This window comes from Pundamilia nyererei, unplaced genomic scaffold (genome assembly GCF_000239375.1).
Source record: "Pundamilia nyererei isolate P.nyererei 1_Seehausen unplaced genomic scaffold, PunNye1.0 scaffold00007, whole genome shotgun sequence".
In the NCBI taxonomy this organism is placed as follows: domain Eukaryota; kingdom Metazoa; phylum Chordata; class Actinopteri; order Cichliformes; family Cichlidae; genus Pundamilia; species Pundamilia nyererei.
Genome location: NW_005187408.1, coordinates 5,008,419 through 5,027,198, shown reverse-complemented (window position 1 = coordinate 5,027,198; position 18,780 = coordinate 5,008,419). Strand labels below are relative to the sequence as shown.

Here is an 18,780-nt window from a genome sequence, read left to right as displayed (position 1 = left end):
CCCCAAAGGCATCTGTTCTGGTTACAAGAAGGAAACGCTGTCTGAACACACGCAGAAATAGACAAAACATGTCTCGTTTTACAACAAAAAAAAAAAAAAATCACACATACACACACACACACACTCCAATGAGTAACATAAAAGAAACATCATTATTTATTCTATGTGCACATGAAGTGATATAATATTATTAATATTTTTAACCTTGCAGCCAAAAAGGTAAAAAAAAAAAATATATATTCCTTTTTTTTTTTACATTTTTGCAGATTAATTATGCACAGTATGTGAAGTAAATTTCTGAGGTGCCAGATTTTAATATAATAAAAGCACTTGAAGCTCTGTATAGCTGTATGGTTTTTATATTTGGCTTATATTGTTCTTCTGGTCAATTATGTGCATACTAGGAAACCAGCTATCTTTATTTAAGAATTTATAAAGTATAGAAAATTATACATTTTAATGGATTTTATAAATTAGTTTAGTGCTTTAGTGCTTAGTGCTGGTAAGGTTGTGATGTTCTGGGTACTTACAGGCCTTTAGACGGACAGGGATGCCAAAGCCACTGGATGTGTGGAGGAGGGACTCCGTGGGATGTGCAACGCAGGGCTTGTCTGCTCCCCCGTGGTACGGAGCCCGGGTCCTGCAGCAACACCGCTTTCTCCCCTATTTTTGGACTCACTGCAAGACGAGATGATACCGAGATAAACATGATAAAAAAGTGAGGTTTAATGTCCTGAGGACAGGACATTTAGAGCTGAAGAAGTATTTTTGTTGTTGTTGTTTCTCACCGTTAACCACAAGTGTGAGTGTGAGATTCTGGTAGAGTCTGTGTTCCTGGTTTCGTACGAGGACCGTGTACTTCCCAGCATCCTCTTCTGCAACATCCCGGATAACCAGGGAATTTCCACTCATGTGGTATCTGGAGCATTGCTCTGCTGCAACCGTGCCATCCTTCAGCCTGCCAGGAAAAAAAAATAGACCTCTGAGTAAAGTGGAGAGGAGGGATGTTTCCGAAAAGCTTCAGGTAGTGTGTGAAGGATGAAACAAAGTTGCAGGGAAGGAAATAAGTTGGAATACTTAAAGTGCTGATGAGTCATATTTTATTGGGAAGTCATTCCCTCTTTCCAAGAAATTAAGAAGTTAGCTGAGATAAGCTTCCAGGTTAAAGGAGGTAAAGCGTAAATAAATAAAAAAAACACTGGAGAGGTATGAACACTAAAGAAGAAGCTCTCAAGTCACAAATTTTGTGAGGATACAGGAGTATTTCTGATCACTTACCAAATGACTTTTGGGGCCGGGAATGCTCGCAGTTTGGGAGAGATTTTATAAGATTTCTCTCCTGCTTGCACCATCATCACCAGTCCGTTTCTGGGTTTCAGGTTGATAAATGGTCGGTCTGAAAATGAGGGAAAAATGTGCATTAAAAAAGCTGATGTCAAATTTTGGAAACCGCTGTGACGTTCTGGAGCCTGTGATAAAGAATGCGCTGGTCACAGAAACTTTAAAAAATTAAGCAATCATGACTGGAATGAGTAATCCGGGCAGATGACTGCCGGTGAATTTCCTGAATGTCGGGATGGGTCAGTGGAGGAAACTCACCATAGACAATAACATTGACTTGTTTGTGCTGGCTTTGATCACCACTGGTGACGCGGCACGTGTAGCGGCCTCGGTCTGAACGCTGGAGCTTCGGGATGGTCAGAATACTGTAGAACAACATTTCTGTTTGATGCTTCACGAGCCTTTTGAAAGTTGAGCCGGCATTGATACTCTGCAGGATAACATGACAGAAGAGCCATGAGATTAACACTGAAGGGTAATCTTTTGATTGTGCAAGGGAAAGAGTTATGCACTTGTTATAAATCAGTAATAACGCCATTAATTACAGCCCTAACTAATAGAGTATAAAATGAAAGACATTTACCAACCCTAAAGGGGATTTCATTTGCACAGGCAGTGCTTTTGTGTTACCTACATACCTTCCACTTATTTTACACTTCAAAATAAATATGAATAGAATCTCTAAGACGTTTACTTGAGTATAAGATGTAGCATGCTTGGCTGATAGAATATATATTTTGCGAAGTGAGGCAGGAAGTTGGTTCTTCCCTATCAAAGGTAATTTTTCGTCTAAACATGTGCTTCTTTCATCTCCAGAGACTGTAAAGTAGCTCTGACCTTTCCAGGGTAGTCCCATGTGAAGTTGACTCTGGTGTTCAACTCTGCAGTGGCAGAGCAGTTCAAGACCAGTCGCTGTCCCTTTAAGGCCTGCGTATGTTCACTGCTGTTCAGACGCACATCTTTGATTTTATTCACTGAGACAAAAATAAGTAGAATATCAGGGATTTTGCACAAAAACCATTGATGCACACATACATGTTTACGCGTGGTTTATATAGTTGTGCAGAAAGAGCTTGCTGACCTATTCTGTGTACAAAATATCTGCGTGACTGGTGTCGGACTATGTCACCAGTGGTCTGGCAGAAGAAGAGGCCGATGTAAAAGAAGGTGGGAGATCTGATTGTGAAGCCTCGCCTGCTGTTCCAGATAATGTTCCTCTGGTCTGGACTCAAGCTGTGGCTGCGGTACTGTGAAAGAGGCAAGGAGAAAACAACGCCTATCACATGTCTGACTGCACCACAGTCTACAGCACAGAAGCGATGACACAGTTTAACCACACTGAACAAACAATTGTCATGGCTCAAGATACAAGATACAAGTCATGGTGATTAACTTTGAAATGTGAACACATGATAAATTACAAATGTGGAAAGAACCTGCTTGTACCTCGAGTACAATAACTGTAATTTGTGACTATTTGTCATTTGCAACAGTGACTTGGCTTTTTTTTTTTTTTGCTTTGAGTCAGAGGCATCTGCCTGCTCCAGAAAACAAGTAGGAATTCAGATTATGTATTAGATGTGAAACAGTTTTGTGTTAAATCTATCTGAAGATAGACATCAAATAATGTATTCATACAACTGATAATGGGACATGATAAAAAGCTCCTGAACAGGTGTTGGAAATCAACCTTTACTTTAAAACTCCTAAAAGTCCAAGTCAAGCCTCCTTTTGGACGTTTTTCTCAAAGCAATGTTTTTAAAAACAAAAGTAGAGGTGCCGGGATCATGTTGGTTCTGCGGTTAGCGCCGTTGATTCACAGCAGGTGGATCCATGCTGTGAGGAGTTTGCATGTTCAGCTTGAGCCCCAGCAGGTTTTTGGAAGCTCCAGTTTCTTCATGCTGTGGTCATGCTGCCAGGCAATCACGCAGCAACAACCAAAAGTTTGCTGAACAAGAAATTCATGCACTTGATGTCATTTGAGCTTTTGTTTTCACTTCAATGGACAGATCATCCTCGGGCTTGGGGGAAATAAGTCCTCTGGGATGCTGTGCAGTTTCTTTCAGATAAAGACCTCCAGGAGAATGAGGCTGCCTATAATCCCACAGGGTTTGTTTTATAATTCTTGTCTACCTTGTATAACTGAACAACCTTGTTGTTTTCTTGGAAGTTGCTACAAGGAAATGTTTACTAGAGTTTCTGTGACATGGTGGAAGCCTCCCACCCTCTCCCGAGGGAACAGGTAGAGCCCTCCTCCACCAGCATCACACACAAACAGTTTCCCCCTCTCGTGCACCCCTGATGTGAACTGGTTGATATCCCCCTCCCAGAGTGATGTGACCCCCCCGAGACAGCACTGAGCTCTTCCTTCTCCTGTCCCAGGCCTTTAAAATAGATACTTCCTCACTTCTTCCTCTTCTGAACTCATTGACACCCAGCCGGTGAGCTCTAGCACCCTGTGTGCCATTCTTACTCCAGTGTCTATGCTGAGAATCGGTAAAAATGAAGAAAAAAGTGGAGGGAAAAGGGGAGGAGCAAAAGAGTCAGGCAGGATATGAAAAACGTGACTCCAGTCCATCTCCTTGCATCCTGTTACTACAGGATATAGACTTTTGACTTGTCGACCCCGTGATCCCGCACCTCCCGGTCACTTTCACGGCTAGAGCGAGAGAGCAGAACCTCCTGCGCATTGTTCTTCTCGAGAAGGGTCATATTAGACAAGCAGGCAAAGTGCAAAGTCCTTCCAGGAAAAAAACACTCCAGTGACAGCGAGTGGGTTCCAGGTTATGACCAGAAACTGGAGGGGAAGAGGAGGGATATCAAGGAAGAAGAGGACAGCTATTTTTAGAATAATTACCTTAGCTGATCCAAGCACCGAGATGGAGGCAGGACAAATGTGGATGTGACATGCACGGCTTAGTTTGTCCAAGTTTTTTGGACTTCCTGTGTTCTAAATCACAAGAATCTAAAATTCCTTCATATTTCTCTTTTGTTAATGTGTCAGTGCTTTGGGTGTGCTGGTCCAAACAGAGAATATCTAAAGAACTATTTCTTACTTTGGCATTAAAGTCTGCTTCAGCCACTGACCTCCACAAATGCAGATGGAGGGAAATTAAAGGGCTTAACAAAGAGTGGATGGATGAACATGACATTTTCATGATGAAAGGTGTAGTTGACTTTAAAAAAAGATAAATCCATGCTGCTGCTGCTGCTGCTGCTGGACTAATTTTACACACTTTCTAATCTGTGTCTTTACTGTAAGTGCAGTACTAAACTGCTGAGGTTGCCTTTAATCTTCAATGTATTCTTTCTGTTTTGTGCATCCAAAAGCAGAATAACCAACACTTACTTAGCCTTCTTTCACTGTCTCGACCTGAGCCAGTACTGTATGTTTTATAACTTGTTGACTGTAGATATCATTTTCCAATAGTGACGCACAAACCGTCATTTTAATGACGAATGCTCCTGATTAAAGAGAATAGACTCTACTTTGATCTATTGGGGCCAACAGTAGCCACCTCTGCTTCCTCCACCAGGCTGTCCAGCTGTTTAAAGCATCAGTTGGAGGAAGTTGGCAGCCAGTGTTCCTACTACAAGATGTAGAGGGTGAGATGTGGGAAATGGTGCTGGCCAGTGGCCAGTGGGGCACTCCAGACCCCATGTCCTGTCTCCAGAGGTAAAAACAGTGCCAACAGTGGTTCCCAGTAAAAACCCTCAAAAACAGGTAGAGATGTTAAAGACATGAGCAGGGAATCACGTTTGATTAACCCGCAAATAGTTTGCACTTTTACTCTCTCTGCTCTCCCCCTCACTCAGCACTCGAGCGCCAACACTCACAAACATATCCGCACACACTTTCACACATATCCGCAGACGGACACAAACAAACGGACACACACGCCACAGTGCAATGGCTGCCAAGATAAGAACAATGTGGCGAATGATCTGGACAGGGAGACATGACTGAACACTATATCGCGTGCATATGTGAGGCCTGATTGAAAAAACTGGGCAAAGCAACGATGATGTGCAGAGAGCAGAACGTGAGCGATTGAGCGAAGAAGTACAAAGTGTGACACGAGTGCCCAAACACAATCAGAACATGGATCGTGATGCAGAGCAGGTCTCTGCACCCATGCACAGTGCATTAAATTTAAAAGGTGTTCAGTCACTTGATAGATAAAAAGCACATCTCCTGCACAAACCTTTACTAGTTCTGTGGTGACGTTGGGGCTGGTGACCCGGCAGGGGATGACCAGTGGCTCCTTTTCCTTCAGGTACAACACGTCTGGGCTCATATTTGCATCCTCCACGAATAGCTGCTGGCTGTCTGAAACCCAAACACTGCGGTCAGGGACACATATTGTACAATATTAAGTGTGTAAAATAAATGCATGAATAAAGACTCTTTCTTACATATGATATGTTAAAAAAAATATTGGGGGAGTCAAGGTTAAAATTATGCGTTAGCAGAGTGGCTCCTTTGTGGCTACCTGTCTGTTAAATCTAGCAGAAAATCTGGACCTTTTGTTCCTGGTTTTGTTCTCGACTGGCTAGCATTCATTTCATATTGCATCCTGGTCCCATTAATGATGCATGTATAAAGTGAAAGACAGGCCCGTAAATAAATTTCCAAACAAGCTCTTGCATCACTCCTCTTGCTGTTTCCACATTTTTAGATCCCTTTCATCATTTTGGGCCAACTTTTAAAGTCATGCACATATATAGAAACTGCCTCTTTGCACAAGACACACCCACACACACAAACACACTTCCAATATCAGTCTCAACAACAACAAACAAAAGCAAACAGACACACACTCCTAAACATTCACTGAATACCCATTCAGCAAATGACTGTCTGTAGTCAGCGATAAACACTCAGATTGTTTGGAGGCAATCAAACGGCTCTCCATGTGTTTCTCCTCTCGGCTCGACTACTGTAAAAGCGCTGTGCCATTCAAAGGTGTGGGTGTTGCTCGCTGTATTGTTTGTGACCATAGGGTGTTATTCAAGGAAAGCAAATCTCTGAACATTCAAACAAAAGTACCCCAAGGACTAGTAGCCTGGAGGCTTCCTTCTTCTGCTTTGATTCCTAATAGAGAAGTCGGGGAGGGAGGCAAATGTCTGAGCAGAGCTGCAGGCCAAGTCTGACGCTTAATGGACATGGTGACCTGAGCGATTGATGGCTCCCGAGGGTCCTGTTGGCTAAACAGTAATGTGCCCTGTGACCCTGGCTTCCAGCCCAACTCTGCCTCATAATTGCGCAGACTGAGCAGCGTCACCTTCCAGGACAGGGAGGAGCTGGCTGGGCAGACATCATGCCTCCTCTGCCCCTGAGCTACTGCCCTTCATCTTATCCTTCTCAGCTCTTCACACACACACACACAAACACACACACTTCCACACACCGCCCTGCCACCACCTTGTAGAGACACAGCGACATTCCCTCCCAGCACACCCCCTTCGAGCCCTTCCCCTCCTTCCCAAAGCACAGGATGCTTCAAGCAAGGCTGAGCAGAGCAGATAAGGCTGATGCCCTGGGAAACTCTGCCCGGGCCTGAGCCTTTCAGCAGCTGGGCTATTCCTGGCCTCGAAGTAGCACGTAAACGAAAGTAAAAAAAAAAAAGAAGAAGAAGAAGTAGTAGAATTTATATATAGACAAAAAGGAGGTAGGCCTGGGATGAGAAAAGGGGGAGGCAGGGGAGGAGGGCAGTGAAACTGTGCCAGAGTCATCTAGAAGGATGTGTTGTTAGGACAAACAGTGTTTAGATATAATTGGCTCACTGGCATTGGTCTGTATTTAGCGCCCACTGCATCCTGTTTAACCTGACATTACAAACAATACACATGGCAGGGTGAATGAGTGAAGGGCTTCTCAATGAGCGGGCTAAAAACAGCTATTAAAAAAACATAACGCAGAAAAGAAAAAAGTGCCCGGGGTAGCGGTGTCTTACCTGTGACATAAACGTAGATGGATGTCTGTTTATGTGGTTTGTCCTGGTACCTGCAGCGGAACAGGCCGGTGTGCTGGGCCTGGATGCTGCTGACTTTCACCTGGCTGCAGTAATGCTTGCTCGTCCTTCCACAGCGAGATTCACTCACGTCCACCTGATCTCTGTCCAAGCCTGCTGGGAACGTCCAGCTCAGCTGCCAGCGACCCCTGGTCAACAGTTACAGTGAGTTGGTAACCCTCTACAGCTTACATCACTGTAACTGTATCCCTTTATCCAAAGATGATTTCAACGTGTGTGGAAGATGAAGATATATATTGGACTCTAATTCGGTTTTAGCTGCACGTGGTAAGCGTGCAATAACACGTAATAATAGGTGCTTGTAATTTATTTAGAAAAAGGATCACTAGTAAATGTTGAAGAGATTGTTTCAATGGAAAAACTGACTCATGCTTTTAAGCTGCTTTATGAGATGCTCAAGCTAGAGAGGAAAGAATGAGGAACAAGAAGTAGGGGGAAAGATGTAAGGTGCTTGCACAACAACTGATGGTTTATTTTTATTCAATGTTCTAGTGTTTATTTAAGAGTTTTCGTAATTCTGTGCCTTCATTAAGAGATTTCTTTAACCAGATATCAGTCATGGTGACTGTCTCATTCAATCTCAACCCAGGTTCAGCCCTTTATCCAAACTACGGATGCCTGGCTCAGATCTCTCTACCAAAATCCTTCTAAGTCTTAGCAGCAGGCACCCATCCCAAAACACTTCTGGATACTTATTTTGGGCAGTTAGTTAATAACGTTATCCAAACTTGACTTTAATTTCAGTGACTATCAGCACATAAACACTGCATTCATAGAACACATTTTAAAAGGCTTTTTTCCTCCAGGAAGTTACACTTCTACCACCATCTTTACTACAAAAATGAATTACAGATTTTAAATCACGATGCTTCCGCCTCTACCTGAAACTCACCTGCAGTTGAGCGTTAGCATCTGGTTAGCATCCAGAACCTGCTGCCGAGTTTTGACATCCAGGAGAGGGACGCTGAACCTCCCCTTCTGATCTTTATCTGCAGAGGTCAGAGCGCGGAAAAGATGAGTAAATTTATAGAAACAGTTCAACACCCAATGACCTGTAGTGTGGTTTGTCTCATAGCAAGTATCTATTAACCTATGGATCTCTCCAGAGAGGTTAGAGGTCAAGGAGAACTTATAAATGTCAAAGTGAAAAGGGTACATCTGGACTGAGTTTGTAGACTCTGGTTAACTGCTTAATTCAGGTGTAGAGACAAGTGTCCATGTGGTTGGGACGTACACAGTGAAAAACCCTTTTCAATCACTTTTAGGGAAATCCTGAAAGATAACACACTTCCTGTAAGGTATGCCAACCAGTCTGGGTGATTCCCACCTCCACAGCACGTCCTCCATCAGCATCTCTGACCCTGCTCACATCTCCTCGCTAAACTTAAGAGGTTTTGTGGAAATGCGTAAGCAGTGTCCCTCTTGTTTATCAAATAAAGGCATTTCTCCACTTCATCGCTGAGGTTTATTAATGAGAGATAAAGACTGTCCACCCTTCCTTCCTCAAAACAACAGAGGAAACATCATTCAGGGAAGCCCGTCCTTCACTCGGACTCCTCCTCGCACAGCAGCTCATAAAGAACCACCTCCACTGATCTGTGAGCAGTTAAACTGCTGCTAGGGCAGTTAGCGAATTTATCACTTAAATCCATTATTGCCTTTCATTGTCAGCATCATTGTTCCCAGTGGATCCCCCATTGAGCACAGTATCTAGTATTACTCATACTGCTAACACTTCCTATGCTACTTCCTTGGGTTTCACAGGAGGCAGCAAATACACAGGCAGGAGAATGGAAGATGGAGGGGGAAGTCAAGGATCTCCTCCAGCTTTTCAACAAGCTGTTTAAACAAGTGTCTAATTAGCAGACTTTCTGTGTTATCAGGTAAAGGAAAGCATTTCGCAATCCTAACTACAACATCACTGCCATTACCAGGAAGTACTGTGGTTAGTTTCCACAAAGGCTCATTACTTGTAAAAATTCCTTTCACTGACGTACCAGGGAATCTAAAACAAACACCTGAGGGCAATGAAATATTTCAGGCACCATGAACAGAAGCATGCAGATGCATACTAAGGTGAAGTTCAGACAAATTAATGAGGACATAGTAAACTCTTTGAGCTGAAATTTACATCACTGCAATATATCTCAGGAGCTTGAAGATTTCTAGACAATCAGCCAACATGAAGAATTTGTTTACCTGTAGTGAAATGTGATCATATGATTTTATTATCAGTTTTAAAATACTAACAGATATAGAGAGGTCCAGTCTAGAATAGTCTCTCCAATAATTCTGATTAATATAATGTAACAGGTAACAGGTAACAGTGACAGCGGGGTGTGAATAAATGAAGAATTTAGTTTGTTCTGTGTAAGAAGGTGTTTTTCAGAACGGCTGATTATGCATTATATTTTATATTATGTATTAATCATTATTATTATGTTTTTTCTGCAGTTATTCTGCACTGATTCACGTTATTTATCACATTCAGTTGAATAAATATTGATGCAGAACCTTTTTTATACTTCTTCCTTTCTCTGTATTACACTGCTATATATGTACATATGGATTAAGTACAGGTATGCATGTATGTGCGTGTTTTACTTGTCATCCAGCAGGAAATAATTGGTGGAGTTTTTGTTTCAGTGACAGATTTAAAACAAACGCCATGATGCATTTGGAAAATGAAAAAACACAATTTTAAAGAGTAATAGCACATGAACAGTCGAGGATAACTAGAAGTGATGTAATAAGTCGTTACACGTGTAGGACATCTTTTAAAATTCACCGTATGCAAAATAAAACAATTAAATTAAATTAAATCAAAACTTTTTAAAAATGCCATGTCCCGGATCAAGCTCTTAATGTAACGCACGATTTGATATGCCAGTTTCGCTGAACATGTACAGTGACAATAAAGGGTGATTCCACTCTATTCTATTTTGCACCTGTAGACGCATCATTTTTTATTCCTTGAACTGCTTCCACTGGACTCCATAAATGCAACCTAGCGACTGTTTGAGCAATGAGCACAAATTCACATGGGTTCCTGCTCAGAGGAGTTTTTGACCCCTCATCCATTTATATTATTGACAAGCTCACTAGCTTCAGGAAACAACGCCTGCGCGCATCCATTCAGCAGAGGCCATGCGGGCAAGGAGCCGGGCCACAGGGGTCCCGGTTATCCAAACAAGTGTCCCGGTGGGATATGGCGCTTATCATCCTCAGCGCAAAAGGAGGTTTACAGCTTCAGACACGCAGCCACAGCGGCGACACAACAAGCCGATAAACGAGGAGCGGCAGCGCAATAATTAAGGGGGATTAGCTGTCAGTCTGTTGTTTTCTACCTTGATTAGTTGAAATACTTATTTTTGTTAGGTTTGTCAGGTTTACAAGAAATAACGATCATGAAGTCAGAAATAAAATACCGCATGCTACAAACGTTTCTACGTTGATTCACAGCGTCGGATTTTGGCTCTAATTACAAACAAGTTTCCTTGACTGTAAATTAGCGCAGGTCTGTGTAAATTAGCAGTTATCCTTGCGGCACGCACTCTGTGCGCCCGTAACATCTGCAAAACTGACACCGTTACTTACCTTTTGCTAGAACACCATAAAATCCAAACAGCACGGAGAAGAGAATACAATTCATCATGTCTGGAGACTCCGAAGCAGCTTTGCGCTTTCAAATAAAATAACGCATGAAAGAAGTTGTATTCCTGCTGTGGCTCCTTTCCCCCCCCCCTTCTGTTTTTTTCTCTCCACCGGACTACAAACGCAGCACAGCGCGGTTGACTGCTGCGCTCTGAGCTGAGGATCACCGAATGGGAGACAGTTTCCTGAGTTTATCTGCGGGAGATCACGCAACAGGACACCGCGCTTGAGCTCCAGTGCAACTTTTTCCCATCGTTTCGGATTGTGGTGCGGCTTTATACTGTTCCCACAGTGCACCCACCGGATAGACGGCTTCCGTTACGTCCAGTGACACACCCAGCGCGCGCAACAGCGGTCCCATTTCAGCTGTCCCATGTAGTAAAACCTGCTAAATGTTATATTTTTCTAATATAAGAAAAAACAAAACTCTGTTTCCTCGGATTTTTCACACTTCGGATTGGACATTCACTTTTTGTTCCTAAGCCAAGAGTCTACATGCGCTATTTTCCATCGGGACGTTTACGCTTCACTGGAAATGATGCGCACTGATCAGCCGCTTGCGTATATCTTGTCAGTACCCAGGGCTGGTAAACGGGATGATCAGCACGTAGGCATTGGTAAACGAATAGTGAACTGATCGACATTTAAAAAAAAAAAAAAAACGTGCTCTGCGGAAGGTGCCAAACATTCCACTACTGGAGAAAATCTGGTCTCACCACTAAAGGAAAGTCACTCACGTTTCCTTCAAACTGTAGTACAGGTGCATTTCAGTAAAAAACAAACAAACAAAACCACAACAACCCCCCAAAAAACAAAAACAAAAGAAATTAATTATTTCTGAAGCAACAGGAATGTTCAAAATTAAATTCAGTGGACTGAAACAGCAAATTTCATTGATTTATCTTAACAGCAAAGCAAATAAATTATGTAATAAGAGATACAAAAACAAAGAAAAAAGATGGTTCTGCATTGATAATGTGTCTTTAATATAAAGGGAAATGGATTATTTAACAATGATGTAAATTGCAGTTTTTTTATTCTTCATTTCTTCAGGGGATATTGTACATGGCACATTGTAATGGCACAGCTTGTCCACTGGGTGGTGGGGTGAGCTGAATGAGGATGGAGAAATGGACCAAACTCTTAAGTGTCTGCATAGAAAGGCTCACTTAGGTCTGGTAATGGTAATCTTACTGGGTCCTCAGGTTTAATGTGGAGGCTTTTTAATAGGACATAAAGTATAAAAGTGGCACCGTTAAGATAAATTAAATCACAGTAAAACTGAAAAGCACCTACTATGGATGGACTGTTCTCTTATCTACAGTTACAGCATATACCGCACATGAAGCTATTACTGTGGGATATACAAATGCACAGACGTACATATACAGTACAAGAACAACTCTTAAACTCAGAGTGAGCTGTGAACACATCCAGTAGCATACAGTACACGGGGTAATGCAAAAATACAGGGTTACATGTATTGTTCGAGAAAGAACTCTTTTCACAATAAGACTGCATGCAGCACAGGACATGGTTTGTTTCTGCAGTGAACAATGTAGCTGTGAATGGAAAAACAGGAAGTAATTGGCAACATTTACACGCACAGGATAATGTAGCCCACCTCAGATCTGCTCTGAAACCTGATGCGTACCAGCCTGCGTGATTGCAACAGGCTGGTGTTTGGTGCCAAATGTGAAGACTTTTACAGGGAACTTCACCAAATGTAAAAAAACTGAAAAGAAAAAACAGCCTCTTGATGGGAGCTTGGGAGTGTAATTCATAAAGCAAGTTGCAGGCTGCAGAGCCTTCCACGGCTCTAGAGCGAGCAATTTATGTAGCTGGACTAGTTTCTTGAGTGACATTGTTTGTCTTGGATTCCAGTGTTAACGTTTAAATGCAGCAAGCCAAAACAAACGAATCGATAATCAGCTTAAGATCAGATTTTTTTCTTTTTTGTCCATGCAACATTGCTGCAGTTGTTTGAGGAATATGAGGAAGCAGGAAGGTTTGGAACAGGGATGATACCCCCACTGGCCCAATGCCTTGGACACACTGCCAAAAACTGACTCATTGTGTTGCCATCCGTCATGACGACAATCTGAAGACAGACTTCAGGTCTGAAACCTCCTTCCTGTGCGTTAGCTCTGTCGTGTAGTTCACGTGAGTAAGACGTTTGATTGGTCAGACCTGTCCCTTGGTCTGCTGACGAATCCAGTCGGTGAATTTGACCACCTGTGTGTAGACGCCGGGGCGGTTCTGCCTGGCACAGCCCTCGCCCCAGCTCACGATTCCCGCCAGGAACCACCGCCTGCCTCGCTCCAGACACACTAATGGACCCCCAGAGTCACCCTGAGGACACACACACCGATAAGCATGTAGACACAAACATAAAGATCATAAAGAGGAAGCAGTCAAAAATTCCTCCAGGGCGTTTTATATCTGCTCATAACTTTTAAGCTTCAACACCCGAGGATTAGACAACACGGAGGATGGTAACTAGCTGTCGCAAACATTAGCAGCAACTTTGACACTCTTAGATTTACTTTACCAGGTAAGTGGCTAACTAAATACTCACAAACATCGGGTATTTCCTAAATGCCTTCGTCAGGGATTGATGTTTGTTTCTTTGATGCAGCTGTTTTATGAGTTATAGCACAAGCTCCCTAATATAAGTTACTTCCGGTTTCAGACAGACTGAGCCTGAAAAGCTTTTTGAGAAGAAAGTCATTATTAGGAATTCTAGGTGAAACGACCCTTTAAACAGCCCAGTTTAAAAAGCACCATAGTGAAGCTCAGATCTGCTGTATGTGTTTTTTTATTTGATCTTTGATGATTTTCAGATAAAAAAGAAGTTTGTAATGAAGAGAAAGTCAGGTAAGGGTAGGATGGAAGATTCCACAAACGTTATGGATGAGTAAGTAATGGATAATAGGCATTGATTTCTAAATAAAAGGACATGAAAAACTTAAGTTTTATTTTATTATTTATTATATTAAACTTCAGTATATTTTTAGCTAACTAGGGAGCTCAGTCTTCTTCTCTTGCCAACACTTTCTTTAAAGATGTCACACATTTTAGGGTCAACTTGAAAGAAAGGCAGATGTGAAATGTAAAAGTGAGGTCAGAGGTCAAATGTGACATGATATTTGGACGCAAACTGTAATGTGATATTTAGAATCTCCATATATATGATCAGCCTGAATCAACAAACTAAACTTCAGCTCATGTTAGCGTTTGCTGAAATTACTGGCATTGTTCGTGAATCACTATAATAATGTGTGTGTACAAAAAATGCTTAGACTTCTAAAATTGTGGAGGTGAAATTGTGACACTCACCACAAACATGAAAGTTCCTGTAAAACCCTGACAGCTGTGTAGCACTTTCTGCAGAGACTAAATGATTATCTGCACTGATTATCTGATGATAACATGAGGAATAACGCTGTTAAATAAGGCATGTGAAACCAATTCTCTACTATTTTATATCTCGTGAGCACAATTTTATTTGTTTTCACGCCAGAAGTGGTTAGTTGGCTAAATAGAGGAGTCTTTACACAAGAAATCATAGGAAGCAGCATGTGATTAGCAAAAAGACACTGAGGAAGTAGATTTCTCTTGTATGGTTTAGATAAGATTTCTTGGAAATACTCCAAGAAAGTATCTTAAACCATTTCTGGTTAAGACTAAAAAGAAAGTTTTGAAATTTCTTAAGAAACCAGTGCAATGTTTTCCATAAAATCCATACACACTCACTTGACATGCATCCACACCTCCCTGCAGATTCCCAGCACAAAGCATCCTGGGAGTGACGGCGTCATCATACAACTTGTTGCAGGTGCTTCTATTTATGATCTTCACCGAGGCCTCTTGTAGGCGAGAGGCTAATTCACCTACAATCCACAGAAACAGTCAAAGTTTCCAGTAAAATTAAGTAAAATTTGCATATTTCTATTCAATTATGAGTGCTTACCATCCTCCATAAGAACTCCCCAACCTGTGACATAGCAGCTGGTCCCTGTGGTGAAAGTGTGAGAGGAGGCGGGGACGCACACAGGCTGCACCAAGTCACTGAAAAAAACAGGTGCGCTGAGCTCGAGGAGGGCGATGTCATAATCAGACGTGAACTGGTCATACTGTGGGTGGAGGAGGATGCGGCGGATCGGTCTGGTGGCTGCTCCTTGGTTTCCTGTGGTCATCACACGCATTCCCATGTATGCACGCCACGCATGTGCATCTGAGTATCTAGGATACACTGCGCTTAAATAAAGTGCTTATATATGAATCATCAACATAAGGTTCTCTGTAGTTTTCTTACTTAATGGCATCAGAGTCCTGGAAACAATGAGCAGCAGAGATAAGCCAGCGGTTTGAGACCAGCGTGGCTCCACAGACATGCCCGTAGCGATCCATCTGGAGGCTGACCTGCCATGGCCATGACCCAGCTACGGCGTCACTCCCTCCCACTATCTTGGTGCGTTTTTTGGGCCTGGTTCCACAGCCTGAGGAATAGATAAGGAACACATATGAAGATGTTAGAGCCTGTATTTTAATGAGCAAGTACAGCGGTATGAGGTGTGGTACTTGAGCAATTCCTGTACCACAGCGCAGCTCATCAGAGCCATCGTAGCAGTCTTTAATGCCGTCACACTCCGGGTTGACCTTACTGACACACTTCCCATTGGCACATTTGTAGGAGGATGAGGAGCAGCCTTTAACATCTAAACAGAACGAAGGTTGTAATATTATTTTTTAAGAGCACACTGTTGCACTAAACCATAACTGTGACATCATAAGCACTCACATGCTCTGGTGCAGTTGAGCTCATCGCTGCGGTCTTTGCAGTCAATGACACCATCACACACAGACGACTTAGACAAACACACCTTGTTGGGACAGACGTGGTAACATTTACCTCCTGAAAAGCAAACAGAAGGCAGCATGAAACACATGACCGAACAAAACACTGACATGTGAAGGTATTAAAAGAGCGGCGGTGTTTTCTGCTCACCACAGCTGCCCTCCTCACTGCTGTCCGCACAAATGCTCTGACTGACACACTGGCTTTGAGGTTTGCACTGGTTGTTCCCACACAACAGTTCCCCAGGCTTGCAGGATGCTAAAGGTTTGATACAGAGCACAAATAAATGTGGGTCTAAACCAGGGTTTGTGTCTATATCTGCATCAAGATGTATAAACATAATTCAAACCAGAGATCCCAAAACAAAGAATACAAGATTAAGCGTGTGAGGACAGCGCACAGGACTTAGGCAACAATACTTACAGCATTTAGCCTCGTCCCGTCCGTCTGAGCAGTCCTTTACTCCATCGCACACCTTCTTCAGAGGGATACAGCGACTATCTCCACAGCGAAACTGGCGAGGGCACGCTAATGACAGACAGCAAAGAAATTTTAAAAAAACCACAAAAACATAAATTAGAGGAAGAACTCAAACCAACCATATAATAACGAAATAACAACACTTTGTGCAGTAACAAAAGATGGGGAATTTTTCAGGAGTTTACAGGGGATGAAACTAAATTTTACATTATGCAATCAGGACCACTTCAGATATTTACAACTAAGGAATTTTTATGATAGTGAAGGAAAGCCCAGTGTAAATCTGGACAAAAATAACTTAATTACAGCCTTAGTAGGGATCTACAGCTCTAAGAAATAAAGAGTAATATCTACTTATAGTGAAAGCATTCAGTTTCACTTACTGCCCTCTGGGGCGAAGGCTCGGTATAGCAAGTAGAAGCCCTTGTTGGTGAGAGATTCATCAGAGTGGAAGTGGAGGGTGAGAGGAGAGGAGTAGACTCGCTTTTTGCCGCTGTTTGACACTGGATTGCACAATCTGAAGATACAGTAAAATGAGGAGTTTCACTTTTAACTCTTAAGCATGCTCCAAAACATGGAGATAAAACACACCAGGAGTTATAATCAGCTTACTTCACTCCTCCGATGTCCAGCCAGTCCTTCTCACAGCCATCTGATGATAGAGAATCCTGAATGTCCATTGTCACGATAGTTATGGAGATCAGGTAACCTGGTAATGGCACCTGAGGAAGTAACCAGAGATGATTAAGGAAAGTATTGCGATGCTGGAATGTCAACAGGCTACAGAAGAATATTCCATTGTTTCCTAACACATGCACACACTCTGTGTATGTACACAAACATTTTTATGTAGCTCACCCTCAGTGTCCATATGCAGTCTATATTTGGAGGATAATAGGAAGGGTAGTAGGGTGAGGAAATAGAGCCATTCCAGGAGGAAATTGACCCTCCACAACCTGCCCAGGAAGATGGTGACGCGGATAAGTGCACAAAGTACACACATATGTAATTATGTATGCAATTCAAAATGAAATTTGATTTTTATATGTCTGTGTGAGAGCACTCAAACCTGCTTTTGGGATGGCCTGGAAGTAAGCTTTAAAGATGGCTCCATCCCTCTGTCTGCTGAAAGAGAACGTGACTAGCATCACATTCCCAGAGGATGTCAGCTTCATAACCGGAGATGAGCCCGAAATAGGCAGCCCACACCACCTGCGGCAGTCACGCGCATCATTTTTAGAGACGGAACCAAGTTAAATGAATAAAAATAAATGTTACTTATCAGTTACTACTGCGTGTACACAAATATCAAAGCTCATTAAAATGCTCTTTACCTGGCGATTATCTTGTTCTGTAAAGGAAGTAAGAAGTCATATGCAGAGAGCTTGTGAGCGGTGCAGCTTCCTGGTGTGGCGCCATGAAGGGTGAGGACAACCAGTCGAACCACGTGACCCGAGGGCACACGAAGTCTCCACTGGTAGTATGGCTTCTTGGGACTCACAAGGCTCAGGGTGCGGTTGTTACCATATTTGGCATAGAGGTCAAAGGACATGGCTAGACAGTGGAAATGATAATGATGCTGATGTTGTGAGTCAGATTAGATCTCTCTCACACACACACTTACACAGAAGAGCAAAGCATACTATTTATACAGTTAGTGCACATTTAAGCTCCTTTACAAAGCAACTCCACCTTTCCTGCTTTGTCTGACTTAATCAGTGTCGTATCTGATGTCTGCACTTGTGCTCTGCCCCTTCTGGTTTTCTGTGTACTTGCATGGAAAAGCAGGGAATTCTCAGAAATGTTTGACTCACCAAAACAGACTTAGGAGTTTTAAAGTGTCAAGCCAGAAGAGCACTGTCCTCACCTTGGAAGCCAAGCTGCCATTTCCCGCCCTGGATACTATTTGGATTTTTGATTTTGTCAGATCTTTCATCTGGATCAAAGTCGTCAGGGTCCAAACCTAAAAAGAAACAAATCAAGCATCAAAAATCTAAAACTTGGGTACATAATTAGGCGTTTATGAAAATCTAACTATGTTATTTCTGCTTAAAAGAAAATCATTTTGCAGTAAAAGTACTTTATCTACCCAGTAAGTGAAGTATGTCATCATCTTGCTGCATAAAGTAGCGCTGCTCGTTGCGGCTTTCCCGCTGAATCTTGTTGCTCCCGGGAAGCCGCCGCTGAAGCTTCTCTGGGCTGGAGGTCTGAATTTCCATCGCAACATTGTCTGGGGCAGAGAATTTACTCCAGTAGAAGACGGTGAGCCCTTCTGCTCCTTCACTATCACACACAGAGGTTGGATCTCAGCGTGCTGCTGTCATGTACGTTCTTGGCATGCAAGAACCGTTGCAACACACATGCAGATTTTGTTTAGGTGTAGCATACCTGAAGGCAGTAATTCCTGAG

The 18,780-nt window shown here is 42.6% G+C and overlaps 2 protein-coding genes across 3 annotated transcripts in view; both read right to left on the bottom strand.

The window, feature by feature from the left end:
• flt1 (fms related receptor tyrosine kinase 1) overlaps positions 1-11,342 on the bottom strand; it is a 38,567-nt gene extending 27,225 nt beyond the window's left edge. The window contains exons 1-10 of one of the 2 annotated variants that reach the window (XM_005722628.1): positions 10,974-11,342; positions 8,269-8,365; positions 7,299-7,504; positions 5,547-5,671; positions 2,423-2,588; positions 2,179-2,315; positions 1,600-1,771; positions 1,279-1,396; positions 789-958; positions 531-678 (exon numbers count right to left, since the gene is read on the bottom strand). In XM_005722628.1, coding sequence (XP_005722685.1) covers positions 531-678; positions 789-958; positions 1,279-1,396; positions 1,600-1,771; positions 2,179-2,315; positions 2,423-2,588; positions 5,547-5,671; positions 7,299-7,504; positions 8,269-8,365; positions 10,974-11,031 — 1,397 coding nt within the window. In that variant the 5' untranslated portion in view covers positions 11,032-11,342. The remainder of the gene's footprint in view (positions 1-530; positions 679-788; positions 959-1,278; positions 1,397-1,599; positions 1,772-2,178; positions 2,316-2,422; positions 2,589-5,546; positions 5,672-7,298; positions 7,505-8,268; positions 8,366-10,973) is intronic. The other variant, XM_013915711.1, reaches the window with a different exon arrangement.
• A 656-nt stretch (positions 11,343-11,998) lies between these two features.
• On the bottom strand, positions 11,999-18,590 carry LOC102208941 (suppressor of tumorigenicity 14 protein). Its single transcript, XM_013915411.1, has 15 exons — positions 18,461-18,590; positions 18,239-18,334; positions 17,706-17,925; positions 17,441-17,583; positions 17,230-17,327; positions 16,984-17,093; positions 16,755-16,888; positions 16,315-16,419; positions 16,042-16,149; positions 15,835-15,948; positions 15,632-15,751; positions 15,349-15,532; positions 15,004-15,275; positions 14,787-14,923; positions 11,999-13,382 (listed from the first exon to the last, which is right to left on the bottom strand). The coding sequence occupies exons 1-15, from the start codon at positions 18,588-18,590 to the stop codon at positions 13,215-13,217; spliced, it is 2,139 nt and encodes a 712-aa protein (XP_013770865.1). The 3' UTR covers positions 11,999-13,214.
• Between the last annotated feature and the right edge of the window lie 190 nt (positions 18,591-18,780).

Excerpts from the sequence above, each read along its gene's own strand:
- LOC102208941 (XM_013915411.1), bottom strand. The coding sequence starts at position 18,590 with ATGGAAATTCAGACCTCCAGCCCAGAGAAGCTTCAGCGGCGGCTTCCC. Across the intron at positions 17,926-18,238 it reads ATGGCAGCTTGGCTTCCAAG|CCATGTCCTTTGACCTCTAT; the intron begins GTGAGGACAGTG and ends TCCACTGTCTAG. Across the intron at positions 15,752-15,834 it reads GCTCAACTGCACCAGAGCAT|ATGTTAAAGGCTGCTCCTCA; the intron begins GTGAGTGCTTAT and ends CGTTCTGTTTAG.